The following is a 14,929-nucleotide window of genomic DNA, read 5'->3' as shown; positions in this document are numbered from 1 at the left end:
CTAGTTTAATATTTGAAGAATGCAAATTGTAGAGAATGAGAAAGACCGGGTATTGACAAAACCCACATCTAAACAATTGTAATTACTTCTTCCATCTGTGAAATAAAATAAAGATCGAATAAAATTTACACCTTTTAAATAAATGTTTAATGTTTTCAATGTAATCAGACAACCACGTTTTGAAAGACATTCGTTTTTTGTTATGAGAAACAATGAAACCCGATAAACTGGTTACGAATAACGTTTTTGTATTTCTCGTGTGTAGTTAATCTCGTTAGATAAGCCCAAGGTGGAAAATTCCTTGAAAAATACAACATCCTTAGTTAATTCAAGGAACTTAATTATGATTGGATGGACCTGGCTATGGGTTTTTAATATGGTATCGTTATGTCAGTTTGTATATGGTAACGAATGGACTTTGGTTTTTAAAGCTGTTTCTGGAGGTAAGCGAATGGGAAACTAACGGGTATGGTGAACACAGCAAGAAGTTACATAAAGTGTTAACATGGATAAATCGAAATTCAAAAAGAAAGCTAAGGACAAAGACAAAGAAAAATGGAGTAAAAATAAGAAGCAACGCACCAAAAAGTAATAAAAACACTAGTGGGAGCAAACGAAATAGTAGTTTGTAGCTTCATAAAAACACTAATGGGAGCAAACGAAATGGTAATGTGTATCTTCAAAAAAACACCAAACAAAAAAAAATAGAAACCATTGATCAGGTGAAATTGTAGTGTGAGCGTCTTGTTTTTAGGACCATCTATTGAGTTGATAATGTCTATGAAACTGAGTTGAATAGAATAAACTGTCTACATATACATAAGGACTATTCACACTACCGGTCGAAATCATAATGGTGAATGCACAATTGAAGTGATGATTCTAATTTAATCTACTGAAAAGAGAAAATGAGGATCCTTTGTCGATATATTTTATTGACGTAGAAGATACAAAGACCTATGTGTTTTAGATTGACATTTTGAGAAGCTATAATAGCGATACAGAGATAAAAACCGAATCAAGATCAATATCATGAACACATAATACTCGAATGACGATAAATATTAATAGCAATGTTTACTGGTAAGAATGGCGTACTAAAATCGACCCCTTTTCTTTGGTCCAAAACTTAATTGAACCAACAATATTAAAATGTCAGAAATTTGACTTGGTTCAAATGTAAATGATCACATAAGTATGAAGCATTTCAAAACATATATGTTGTTTAATATAGTTTAGCAGGAAACTAAAAGAATATATCAAAGAATTCACTTAGAGTTGCATGACCCGAAGTCAGCAGAGATAAAATCGTATTTTCTTGAAATAAAATTAATGATAAGAATTTAGAAATTATATAAATTATTACTAATTTATTTGATTCACAATCTCCACAACTATAATAATAAAAAGCTTGATATGTATAAATTATCAAGAAAAAATGTTATGCTCTTTTATAGGCAATCATTTTCCACATTAGGTAAGAATACATCTTCAAAGTACGGTGGCATTTTGTCTATGTTGTTTTTATTGTAAAATATTGTAGCTAAATTATTTGGTACTAAATTTTGTTTAAAAAAAAGAAATACCAATTTTCATTTTCCCTGCCCGTGGTCTTTGGTTCTGCCTTATAAGGATACTTTATATTTTATTTCTTGAAACGATGGTGTATTTTGGAATCGCATATTTATCATTTTCATTTTTTTAGGAAATGGAAGTGTATATGACTTATATACTGGGAACGGAACTTTGAATATAAACAACCCATTGGCTCAGTCACCATCCAATCAAATTTTAGAGCATTTCAAATCTGATCTTATAAATCATTGGTCTGATTACAGTATTCTGCAGGTAAGGATAATTAATGAAACAGATAATCTTTAGCAGAAATGTGAATGATCGGTTTAAATAAAGTTTGAAGCTGGCATTTTAATACATTTTAGTGCTAATTGTGTCAAAAGAGAGGCAGATCTAGAGATTTTTAAAGGGGTTCCAGGTGATTATGTGCACATTGTTGTCCAAATGTTGCTACATTGTTTTTTTAAAATGGGTACCAAACCCCGAACCCCTTTTGTCAGCCACTGGTTTTGTAATGTTTCCTGTTCTACACTGAACTCAGATCTATTTTACACTGAGTTTCAGAGGATAATCGTACGACATTGTGAACTTTACTAAAGTATTTTGTTGTCTACTTTGTTAGTGGGTATGTTTTTGGTCAAATAAAAACTAATTCAAAACCGCTGTATCTATTGTTACAAGACTTGCACTTCTAGCATTTGTTGATCTTAAATTACTTTGAATTTTGTTTTTATTTAATATTGTGTACAGAATGACGCCCATTTCGCATAGATGTCGTTTCAAGGCCTACAATAGGGAAGACTGTTGGTGTGGGAAATTTCTCACCGTCCATGGAATGCCAATACAATGCCTTTCAATGTGTTTTAACGTTTAAGTAGAAATGTTGTTTTTTACTTTTTAGAGCGTCATCGTTGCCAGAATTTTGTTTAAGGGTATAAAAATAAACTCTGCCAAAAAGATTTATTCCCGGGATCCAGATATGATTAACAACTTTTCTGTTTCTGACAAACCGATCATAAATAATTATATCATTAATATATTTCGGCACTGTTTTGAGTACAGATTATACCTTCATTCTGCTTTAATTTTACGCTGCCAGTTTGTATTGCATTGTATCGGAATCAATTGACCATGTTAGAAACGGGAGGTTCAGCGCGCTATAAAACTCTGGGACAACCCATAGACAGATTATAGTGTACCCTGTATCACATTCATCCATGATATCATTAAAGGTACGAGTAGCAGTTTATAAAGACAGCTCAGAAGTTGCTTATTTCCTATTCGACGGCATTGGGAGTAACTATGTCGACTGGTTTAGTCAAAATCGACTCATATCATCTAGTTATGCTGATCTACCACCGTCCAATGCTAGTCTACCGATAAACTTCTTCTCAATCTTCGGGTAAGGTATACATCATATTGGTTAAATAGTGATAGTGTGCTCACCCAAGGCAATCATATCAAATAATTCCTCAACTCTGGGGAAATAAATCATGATCTTTAAAAAAACCATCATATGTTTGAAAGAAATCCAGCACATTTCTTCTTTTAAAATATGCCAACTGTTTCGTTTCGTTTTATTTTTTTTTATTTTTTATTTTTTTTATTTTAATCTTTCATTTAATTGTTTAGTTTTTGTATTTGTACTGATATTTAGAATTTCGACCATTTAATATCCAAAGTTCAGATGAACAAGTTTTGATAATACATTGAATATTCTGCCTAACGTCAATCCCCTTCGAAAAAGAGGTTATTGTACGAGCATTTTACATGGATTTAAAATGAAGGGAAATCGATAGACATGTCCCACTGCTGACGCGTTTTCTACAAGGGGTACAAACGCTGAATGCACTTTTTATACGTCCTATTTTTATCTTAAATAGGTGATTACATTATTTCTTCATAGATACCAACCGTGGTTTGTGAAAAGATCATTTTACGTGAATTCTGAATGGGGAGGATGTCCTATTGATTCAGGCTGGCTATCCATTCTGGATGTTGGAAGTGTATGGGGATGCCCTTCTTGGGAAGCTATATACCTGTCCTCAGCGCCTGTTGTTCTTTACAGTCCAATTTCTACCAGATGCAACTATTATTCAAGTAATTAGAAGTAGAATAAATAGGGATATTGAACTTTTGAATGGAAAAATCTATTATGATTTCTTTTATCTCTTTTATTTACTGACAATCACAGGCAGATATTAGAAGAAGGTGCCCAATCACTTTATAAAATTATTTTTTTTCAAATGGTATATGTTTAAATTTTTAACAATGAATGTTTACTCAGTTGCATTTAGATCATTTAATTATCAAGCAAATTTGTTATTTTTTATAAAGACCTAGGGTAAGGGACGCAACTCGTACAAATCATTGGAACGTTTGTATTCAACATTCATCAATCTCATGTAAGCATCAAAGAAACTTAGACTGATTTCATTCTGTTTCACAGGAAAGCTTGAAAGGCTTTGGTGAAATTGAATATGATATAAATATATCAATGATTTAAAGAGTTATGTCTCTTACCCTAGGTTTACCTCCTTGAATAAAAACGGAATAAATCTATGGACCTTCATTGGTAAGATTACAGACATAAACTACAAAGTATTGCAGGAAAGAATAAAAAAAAGAAACATAGAAGATACGTATAAATATAAAAACTGAAATTTTATACAACATAAACCAAATGCACTATTTGAATTAATTAACGATCTTATCATACGTAAAGACCACTGTGCCACAAACAAAAGCCGAACAACCGTATAATTTTACATGACTAAGGACAGCGAAAAGAAACGATGAATGCAACTGACATGTTCAAGATTAAGATTATGAATATTGCCCTCTGTTTCCATGGTTGTGACTGATTAATATTTAAAGATAATATTCATGATACGTAGCTACAAATAAGGCGTTTCTAGCGATATGCTTAACCATTTTAACAATTGTAATCTTTACGGATGTTTGCTGCTTTATTTAAGAATATCAACTATTTCAAAAGGTTGTGATATCAGTTGAGATCTTTCGCGGTACAACATTTATTTAGGTCAGTATGCTCGTTTTTGAGATATAGGCATGTAAAATTTTTGCAGGAAAGGGATGTCTCTAGATTTTGTCTTGGTAGGTTTCATCTATTTCATGAAAACTTCAAAAATAACATTTTAAGGTGCTATTAATGAAGTTATGAAATGAATATTGGGGTCACTATGAAAAAAAATATAAATGCTATAAAAATGAATAAAACCAGAGGAGTGCAACAAATTGACAAAAATGGATGAATATGACCGGCAAACATATTTAATATTAAAGGCAAAAGTTTCTTACACATTTTAAATTACAGCTTGTCTTATCCATGTAGCCACTTGAACCAGCCTGAAACAAATATTTCCAACTTAATTGTGATCAGGATGAAGCACACAAAATAACGTATTTGATTTTTTTAAGTAAAATATGCTTTCATGTTAATTGGAATATTAAAGACATGTGTATCTCACATAATTTGGGAAAAACTTACACTTTCATTTGTATGCAAATTATTCCTATATTTAAATACCGCTCCTAGCATGTGAGTCCACCTAATTGTCTTAACATAACATATAATTCATTGCAGTGTCTGATATACTAGCAGATAGTATGACGATATCAGTCAAATGTGAGTGCAAAATTTTTCCATACATTTTTCTTCCATTCCAAGCCGGTGATTTAAAATGCACGTGACTTTTAAACCACAAGGCGGTAATTAATGTCTGCGAGAGGTTTTCAACCACGTAACATTTTTCTGCAGATTTCACGGTAGAAACCTATTTTTCTTCAACCTATTCTTGATTTAAACTATTTCTCTACTCTCTGTGGACAATGTATTCCTTTATTAAACATTTTTTTTGTTAATGTTTAATTTTCTTTTCTGAGGATAAAGGATTAATCTTATCCTTGATTTATTTATTGTGTGTGTGTGTGTGTGTGTGTGTGTGTGCGTTTTTTATTTTTTTATTTTTATTTTTTTTAAGGAGACGCGAATTCTTCTGTTCTTATTTAGGTCAATTACTAATCAGTACTCAAACAAGTTCTTAAGTTTGAATGTTCATTATATTTTCAAGAATATGACCACATTTATTATATCGTATTATATTGTATGAAATAAAAAAAGTTTGATGTCGAAAGTGTAAACATTTACATTTTACAACTTCATGATATTCATACTTGTGTAGGTTGTTGTTTTTCAAGCTGCGAATGAGCATTTTCAAAGAAAACACATTACATTTTAGCCAAGCTTATCAAATAAATTTTCTTAAAATATATGAATAACACAATTTAACAATTTATTATTATTATTATTATTATTACTATTATTATTTGGATTTCCTTTTCAGATGATACCAGAAACATAACTTGTCGATCAGCATGTTCCCCTTTAAGTCAGTTGGGTTATAACAGATACTGCTTTAAAACGTGTCCTGTTGATATCAATTTAGAAGATAGTATACATCAAATAAAGAAAGAACTTACCGTGAATAAGAAAAATACCTCCTGTATGTACATATTTTATTACATTTTGTAACTCTACAAGTTGGTTAGATTCACACACAATAGTAGTAAATACGACATAATCTTCATATTTTACTATAGATCAATTGGTCGATATCAGAAGTTAACCATTAGATCGTTTCTACAAAGTGGTATATTTTACCTTAAATTAACTGGAAGATATAACAAATAACACTTTAGGCTGTTTAAATTCTGGGGCAATAGTCGTAATGGCGATAACCCTAGAGTTCGTTTAGATAAAGTCGTTTACCATAGGTTAACTGGATACTATCACAAGCTACGAACGGTCGGCAGTTCAATGGGAACAAATTGTCCTCCTCTACTTGCTGACTTATTCCTTCACTCAATCTCAATTTTCGCTATATAGTAACGTATTATCTTTTAACAATCCTAATTTTGGGAATTTGATACATCGCACCTACCCCCAAAGAACTTGAGATAAAGGATACTACAGGCACTGTGACGTCAGCCTCATATCCTGACCTAAACTTAGAAATCGATGGTAAAGGAAAACTATCGACCAAACTTTACGACAAACGTGATGACTTTTCATTCAATATTGTCCACTTTCCTTTCATCTGTGGCAACATCCCTTCAGTACCTGCGTATGGAGTGTTCATATCACAACTCATACTTTATGCCAGAGCTTGCCGAAACTACGCAGACTTTTTGTATCGCGCTAGAATTCTAACAAATAGGCTTCTGGAAAAGGGTTATGCTGCTACAAGATTGAAGTAATCACTACAAAAGTTTTATGGTCGTCATCATGAACTCGTGGATCGTTACAGTGTATCCATCTGCGCCATGAAAACTGATTTGTTCAACGTGTCATAGTTTTCCTTTCCTCTTTCGTCTACCTCGGACTTGACTTTTTATGAGCAACTCGGCGGGTGTTTCTAGAAAAGCAGAGGACGCTTACCCTACCGGTGCACCTGGTCCATGCTCCCAGTTTTTAGTGGAGTCCGAGTTGCTCATTTGCTTTTGTTACTTTGTATGTATGATTTTAGTTACTTTATGTTCTGTGTTGTGTATGTCTGTTTTCCATGTCTGGTCTTTGTTCCTGGATTACATTCTTTTGATTACCGCTATAACCTTGGTTCCCTTGATTACTCTTCCACCTTACAGTTTGCTTAGATTCACGCATCATGGTAGTAGTTGTGACATATTCTTTGTATTTTACTATGGGTTAAGTGGTCGATATCACAAGTAACCCTTTAGATCATTTTTCAAGAAAGTTGTGTATACATGTATTTCTATAGGTTAGCTGGGCTACCTTACAGATCTTTTTGACTCATGTACCATGGTAGAGGTTGTAACATTAGCTTACAATTGTTCCAGATGTTGATGTTACAATTTGAAAGTTTGATAATTGATATGGAGAAGAACATATAACAAAAATAACAAATATTTGAATTGAAATTTCCTCAGTTTTATTGCTTTAAACAGATTTCTAATTCGTTTGAACTGAAAACTGATGAAATAGTGAACATTTAAAACAATATTTAAAGAACTGAATCATCACTTTAACAGTACATATCACATTTCTTCATTCACTTTAAGCTTTTTTTTGAAAAATAAGGCGGCAAATACTGCTGTGTCGTACTTTGCTTTTTAGCAATTACTTATTACAAGACTATGTATATTTAATGAACTGACTCATGCAAGCTTATCTTTAATTCTTTGCATAAAAATAAAAACACTTATAACATTTTATTAGTTTTAACTCTTGATTTCTTGTTGATGCAAACTTGCAAATCGGGACTTTCCTTGAAAAAATCAGGATTTTTTTTTCAAATCAGCAGCAATTAGAAAAAAAAGACAGGAGGCACTTGACGGTTTCATATCCATGTATTTAAGATGAAATTTCATGCGTGTTTTTTTCATAAATATCCCTTTCTTGTGCACAAATTTACCAGCTAGCCCTGCATATGGTGTTTATATTTCTCAATTGTTAAGGTATGTCAGAGCTAGTAGCGACTATTCTGACTTCTTAAGACGCAACTATTACCTAAGAGACATGCTTATGGTAATAAGAAAGTATGTCTCATACGCTTCCTTAAAAAATATTTCTGACATCTATATCTGATTGAAAAACATTCTGTTTCTGACCAACATATTATAGAAGACAAATTTTCATAATGTCAAAAAATTTACTTTCTGTAGTTTTTACTGTATATCATTTTGATTTCATTTCATATTTAACTTGACGCACCGTCTACACAAAGTTCAAGACTTTACGAAACTCGTGACTAGAATTTTAATAATGTTTATTGTATTCGTTTCTTTTTATCTTCACTTACTCATTGCTTTCTGTATTCCTTTTTTCACTGGTTGTATCTATATTTAATGCTGCCCAAAATCTAGGTTTTACAGCGCGTTAAACCTTCCTCTTCCATTGCAGTGAGAATATACCAGTGGCGATTAAAAATTCGATTGTCCTCCCAACTATTTCATTTTTATTTTATTTTGGTGTGGTCTTACGACAGTTAGGATATACGCGCCGTTGTAGTATTTGTAACATATTCGTTAGATTCTAGATTTTCTCAGTCGGATACAATTAAAATTGTAATTACCTTTGAGCGAGTTCTTATCTGATTCGCCTTAATTTTGCTCTATGTACATGTGAACCGAATAAATAATTGTAGTGTACAAGATAATGACCTATCTCTTGCTTTCTAATTAAAATATAAATAATTAACTACAGAAGTCGATTAGTTTCACAAAGAAAACAAATCTGATTACGAGATAGTTATTATAACACGTTAAATATAACTCACCTCGTCATAACAAGATGATTATCGCATTACAATAGATCATAATTTTTATAAATTTTCTTTCTTCTTTGAAAAATTTACTTTCAATTAGAAAACATGTACGCGTGTTGTAAAAACAATTAATTTCCATCTATTGTTATAGTATCTTGTTATAAGCTTGAGTTTACTTTAGAAAGGCTCCAGGGAAAGTTGCAAATCTGTCATTTGCAAATGGTATCTTAACTTTATTTACTTAAGCAACTATTCAACAAATTAACTCACTTGATTTAGGTACTAGTTTTATTTAATGCTCAAGTACAGACCTCTCCAAAATGATAATGTAACTGAATTTAAGATGTGTCTGCAGCTCACAATATTGTTTGAAAATATTCCTACGCCACCTTCCCAATAGCTGACACTTATTTTTAAGCTTATATAACTGTATAAAGATTTCTATTAGAAATAGATTCATGTATTTGATAATACCTTTTGTGTTTATATAACTGTATAAAGATTTCTATTAGAAATAGATTGATGTATTTGATAATACCTTTTATTTCAGTGTACAGGAGGTCACTAACCAGTGTTTATGAGGAGAGACCAACAGCAAAGGCCCTAGGATTTACAGGGATTTTCATCATTGTCTCTGTTCTTTGTCTCCTCTTTGTACTGGATTGTGTGAAGTTTAAGGAACATCTTAGATACCAAAATGACGAAAATGATTAGAATATTTGAATTGTTCGATGCAACTGTCTGGTATATCATTTTTATAATGCATAATGGTGGTACGGAGACTAACAGATTTTTTTTCTATTTGCTTATCTGTCTGACAGTAGGTCGGTCTGTATTTTGTCATAACCTTGATATTGTTTGAATACATTTCTATCTCGTTCTATTTGACTGTTCTCCCGTCAGGCTGTTTCATAGACGACAAATGCTTCTTTTGTTGTTGTGTCTGAGTTTGTACAGTAACAGGCAGTATACTCGCTTGCAAACAATAATTGTAGTCATCAAGAATTTTATTTGTCATCTTAAGAGATATGTTGAAACCTTAAAAAAAGAGAAGTTGCACGCCTTTTCGTGTTTGGCATACCCCCACTGGTACAGGAAGTTGGCATTGGACAGAACCAAAACTCGCCTACAAGGTATGCCTCATCTGCATTAGGCAACACACTAAATTTGAAATCAATCTATCCATTCGGAGCTGAATTGATTCCAATATACCACCTACTCAATGATTGGGGGGTATAAGGTATTAAATATAATGTTTGCATTGCATTAAAACTTTGCTCAATTCAAGGATTTAATCATTGTCGCTCTTGAACACTTTCTTTTCCTGTTTGGTTTAAACATATTTTATTTGTTCAAAACAAAATGGATCGGACACAAGTAAATCATACTTTTGATGGATCGGACACAAGTAAATCATACTTATGATGGATCGGACACAAGTAAATCATACTTTTGATGGATCGGACACAAGTAAATCATACTTTTGATTGATCGGGCACAAGTAAATCATACTTATGAAGTCCTTTCGCAAAGTAAATCATACTTATGAAGTCCTTTCCGCAATACAATATTAACAATGAAACATTTGTACATATGAGCATGGGAGTAATTGTTTATATCATTAAACATATAACAAACGTCTTCTGAGAAGTAAGCTACAAAGGAGAAGAAATGATTTGTACAGATTTGACGGTGTTGATGAGCATAGCCCATTTAAGACATATTCGCTAGTAGTACATTAGACTACATGTATTATGAATCTTTAAGACTGCTTTATGAAAGCGAAAACGTGACTAAACACACTCTTGTTTTCAGCTAAAGATAACTCTTGATTCCCAGAAACTAATTATTTAATATCAAACGGGATATTGTTAGGTAGCCAAGCGAGATCATTGATAAGTAATTCCCTGTATTCCCTGTACAAAGGACATTAAAAAAATAGTGTTGGGCATTTTCAATTGAATATCCACAGCGACAAGCCTGATCTGAGATAATGTTAGCTTTACATAAATCATTGTTTAAAAATGAGGCAGAACATTTTAGTTGTGTAAGTATAATATCAAGTTTTCTTGGACCAAATGAGAAGTATTCTGGAATTTCAGTTTTGACAGTTCTTCTTTTTAATACCATTCTAAAGTGTCCAATTGAGTTTGAGCGGCGTATTGAGAGGTCAAGAGTATTCCATTATTTAATTGCTTCAGGTATGAATGAATCCATGGTTGAAGACACTCTACAAAAAGGTACAAAGATATCTTCCCCATTTCTTAGGGGGTACGTTGTACTTTGTATATTAGGATGTAAAAGATTACAAAGATAGCTAGGAGCGTTATTATTTTTCATATTAAAAAAACATTTGTAGTCTTCCTTTCTTTCTTCTTTCTGCTAATGTTTCCCACCCAACTTCTTTATAGATTAATTCTTTTCTTGTAAAAATTGGCAAACCAGTTACTATTCTTGCACATTCTAAATGTAATTGTTCCAATTTATTAGAATTACCAACACCACAGTTATCCCAAACTTCAGCTGCATATTCAAAAATAGGTCTAATAAAAACCAGATACAACTTTTCCAAGGTTTTCCTACTTAATTGATATTTTAATTTACGTAGCACATTTAAGTGTTTGGATATGCTTACTATTGTATTGTCAATGTGCTTCTGCCATTTTGCATCATTAGAAAAGGTAATACCCAAGTGCTTATGTGTGTTTGTGGGAATATTTTTTTCCATTTAATCCAAAATTGAGAGTAGGTAATGCATTATTGGAAAATATCATAATTTCTGTTTTATCAGGATTGAAGGACATTTGCCATTTCTTGGACCATTCATCCAGCTTTGCCAGATCTTGATCAATTACAGGTTTAATTTGTTCATGATTTTGACTGGAAAAGCTGAATGAAGTGTCATGGGCATATAATCTACACAGTGAAGTAAGTGTATCTGCTATATTGTTGATATACATTACAAAGAGCAAAGGGCCAATTACAGATCCTTGGGGAACACCTGCCTGAATATTACAGGTGGAAGACGAAGATTGGTTTATTAATACCTTTTGGTTTCTTTCAGAGAGGTAACTTTTGAACCAGTCGAATAATGAGCCGTTTATCCCATAGGCTTTCAGTTTAAGTAGTAATCCTTCATGCCATACTTTGTCAAACGCTTTTGAAAAATCACAGAAAACAAAACAATTTATTTCTCTATTTTCAAATGAATTCAATATGCAATCGTACATTTCTAATAACTGGTGAACTGTGGAATATTTTGGAAGGAAACCTGACTGTTATTTATAAATTAAGTTATTATTGTACAAATGATTATATACATGTTTGAAAATAATTCTTTCCATAACCTTTCCTACACATCTTATCAACGAAATCGGCCTATAGTTTAAGGGCAATGACTGGTCCCCCTTCTTCTTTTCCTGTTCCTACTCATGTGTTTCACGCTATACACTTTGATGATTAGTTTTTTTTTGTTTGATTTTTGTTTGTTTGTGAAAACAGAATATGAACATGGATAGCTGCACCAAATGAAAAATTGCGTTCAATTGATGAAAACAACTCTTCTCTATTAATAAATAAAAGTGTTACTTTGGCAAAACTGTGAATTAAGATATGCAAACTTATATTTGTATTTAATATCATTTTATTGTTTATAATAGCGGAAATTGATACACATTTGGTGTCAACAAAGCGTAACATTGTGACAACTACATTATGCTTAAATATGTCTAAATGAGACCACGAGCAATAGTCATTTATATAATGAAGTGTAAACCAGATTTTACACGTTTCATCTGTTGCTGGTATAACTGTTAATATAGGTAACATTTTGAACTTTATACGGCCCATTAAACTTTAAGTCATCAGGACACCTGGGAGTGTACGCATGCGCCAAGTCCTCAGGACACCTGGGAGTGTCCGCATGCGCCATCTGCTTTTGACAGGCAAAATTTGACAATGTATTTATAGGACTAGGCAATTTCGAAATTCAATATCCTGAACAAAATCAAAGGTGTATTTTCAAAATGGACTATTTCGTATCTTTCTTTGTACTTTTTCTTACTTTGGTTCTCGCGCAGCTTTCACTTCAGTGCACGTGTGATTGGAGATACAGAAAAATAGAGGCTGAGAACGTACCAAATACATTATGCTATCCCGACCAAAAATGTAAGTGACCATATCCGTGTTGTGAATTATTGAAATTTAACCAAATCATACTTTTTATTTTTTCTATCATTTTTATGACTATTACTACATTTTTTGTTCTAATTTTTTTTAATAACAGTTTATCGATGAGAGTGATGGCATAGACAAATAGATAATTAAACAAATAAAGCAATCAACAAATAAATGAAATGAGAAACTTTTAAATGATGATTCGCTGCTTTACCGTTTTATATGTGCATCTGTTGATGGCCATAGTGCTGTATATAGACTTATAACAAACGGAGAGATTTTGGGGTTTTTTTCGGTAGTGTTTCTCTCCGTGTAACTTTTTCGGTTTTCGTTGTTATCCGATGATTAATCAAAATCTAATAACAAAGAAATATGACGAATAACGTTATTTTTAGCTGTTGGCTTTTCTTCTTTTATTTGAAATGTTGAATTCAAAATTGAAAACACGATTCATTTTCAAAAATAGCTTCGATAAAAACATGTCACAATGTTGTTCACATTATTGAATGGAATTGTCAATATATATATATATATATATATATATATATATATATATATATATATAAAGGTCTGAAAAATTCCCAACGATGTTAGAACTCAAATTTGCGATGCAAATTTTTGGTCGTTCCCTCCGCGGGACTCGAACTCGTACTGCTGTCACATCTATGACAACACCGCCTGCACAAAGTCCAGCGCCCTAGATCACTCGACCAGCTAGGCTATATTATTTCAGATATGGTATTTACAATGAACACAAAGAGAGAGGTTCCCGGTCCAAATGGAATTAATGATGATATCGTTGGGAGAATTCAATTTGATGTCACGGTTTCAAAAGTTTTATCAGTAAGTACAGCTTAATCATTGTAGAATAATTAACTAAAAGGTAGATGTAAAAATCCACAAAAATTGATACACCATTTAAGATGATATTTCTTTTTTTAATAAACAACAATAGACAAACCTACTGAGCCGGGATTATATAAAGGTGTTTTCATAAAAGCTGGATGATATTAAATAGCATGCAAGTGTCAGACAAATTGCCCTCGGCTTGATTTATGCTGAACCCATTTTTCATTATCGATGTCACACTTATTTTCACAAAATACCAATAAGCTTATCACATTGCAAGGGATACATTAAACTCATTATTGTTTACAAACAGCGAGAAATTTAAGCAAATTTTGTTCTACTTATTTACAGAATTTTTGAAAATTAGCTTTTTTATTATGTCACATTGCGCATTACACATCGTACAAGTAATGATTTTCTTAGACAACAGGAGAACAAATTTTCAATGCCGGAAAACAAGTCATTCTTGAAGCTCCAAGGGCAAGCTCACTTTGTGGATACATCAATTTCCAGCCAGGAATTTCCTATTACATGTCATGTAGGTATTTTATTCGCCTTTCTAAACCGATTGGTTTAAATTCAGTTTTTGTCTTATCACCACCACAGATCTTCAGATCTGAAAATTACATATCATTAATATGTTTTATAATCTCTTTGACAAGATATGAAACAACACCAAATTAAAGCATTATTAAGATATTTGCAATAAACATTCAAGTATTTCGGGGTTTCTTTTCCTACATTGGTCGTTATCGTTTAAAGTCAAACTCCAAAGCAGCTCCAGTTCCGTACCGTTGACGTTCCTCCACAAACTCCAAGGCAGCTCCAGTTCCGTACCGTTGACGTTCCTCCACAAACTCCAAGGCAGCTCCAGTTCCGTACCATTGACGTTCCTCCACAAACTCCAAAGCAGCTCCAGTCCCGTACCGTTGACGTTCCTCCACTGTAAGCATGGAACAAACTCCAAGGCAGCTCCAGTTCCGTACCGTTGACGTTCCTCCACTGTAGGCATGGAAGAGACC

General features: G+C 32.6%; 2 protein-coding genes across 2 annotated transcripts; both read left to right on the top strand.

The window, feature by feature from the left end:
• Nucleotides 1-299: 299 nt before the first annotated feature.
• LOC148603540 (uncharacterized) lies at nucleotides 300-3,683 on the top strand. The gene is made up of 4 exons (XM_088551449.1): nucleotides 300-443; nucleotides 1,706-1,848; nucleotides 2,808-2,977; nucleotides 3,482-3,683. The coding sequence occupies exons 1-4, from the start codon at nucleotides 344-346 to the stop codon at nucleotides 3,681-3,683; spliced, it is 615 nt and encodes a 204-aa protein (XP_088407575.1). The 5' UTR covers nucleotides 300-343.
• A 1,502-nt stretch (nucleotides 3,684-5,185) lies between these two features.
• LOC148603539 (uncharacterized) lies at nucleotides 5,186-9,801 on the top strand. Its single transcript, XM_088553184.1, has 3 exons — nucleotides 5,186-5,224; nucleotides 5,943-6,101; nucleotides 9,433-9,801. The coding sequence occupies exons 1-3, from the start codon at nucleotides 5,206-5,208 to the stop codon at nucleotides 9,594-9,596; spliced, it is 342 nt and encodes a 113-aa protein (XP_088409310.1). The 5' UTR covers nucleotides 5,186-5,205; the 3' UTR covers nucleotides 9,597-9,801.
• Nucleotides 9,802-14,929: the final 5,128 nt, after the last annotated feature.

This window comes from Perna viridis, chromosome 11 (assembly GCF_037379345.1).
Source record: "Perna viridis isolate PV_CMFRI_1.1 ecotype Kerala chromosome 11, ASM3737934v1, whole genome shotgun sequence".
Classification (NCBI taxonomy): domain Eukaryota; kingdom Metazoa; phylum Mollusca; class Bivalvia; order Mytilida; family Mytilidae; genus Perna; species Perna viridis.
Note: the sequence above shows the minus strand (reverse complement) of the source record. Positions and strands in the feature narration are given on the sequence as shown.

Excerpts from the sequence above, each read along its gene's own strand:
- LOC148603539 (XM_088553184.1), top strand. Across the intron at positions 6,102-9,432 it reads GAATAAGAAAAATACCTCCT|TGTACAGGAGGTCACTAACC; the intron begins GTATGTACATAT and ends CTTTTATTTCAG.
- LOC148603540 (XM_088551449.1), top strand. The coding sequence starts at position 344 with ATGATTGGATGGACCTGGCTATGGGTTTTTAATATGGTATCGTTATGT. Across the intron at positions 444-1,705 it reads TTTTAAAGCTGTTTCTGGAG|GAAATGGAAGTGTATATGAC; the intron begins GTAAGCGAATGG and ends TCATTTTTTTAG. Across the intron at positions 1,849-2,807 it reads CTGATTACAGTATTCTGCAG|GTACGAGTAGCAGTTTATAA; the intron begins GTAAGGATAATT and ends ATATCATTAAAG.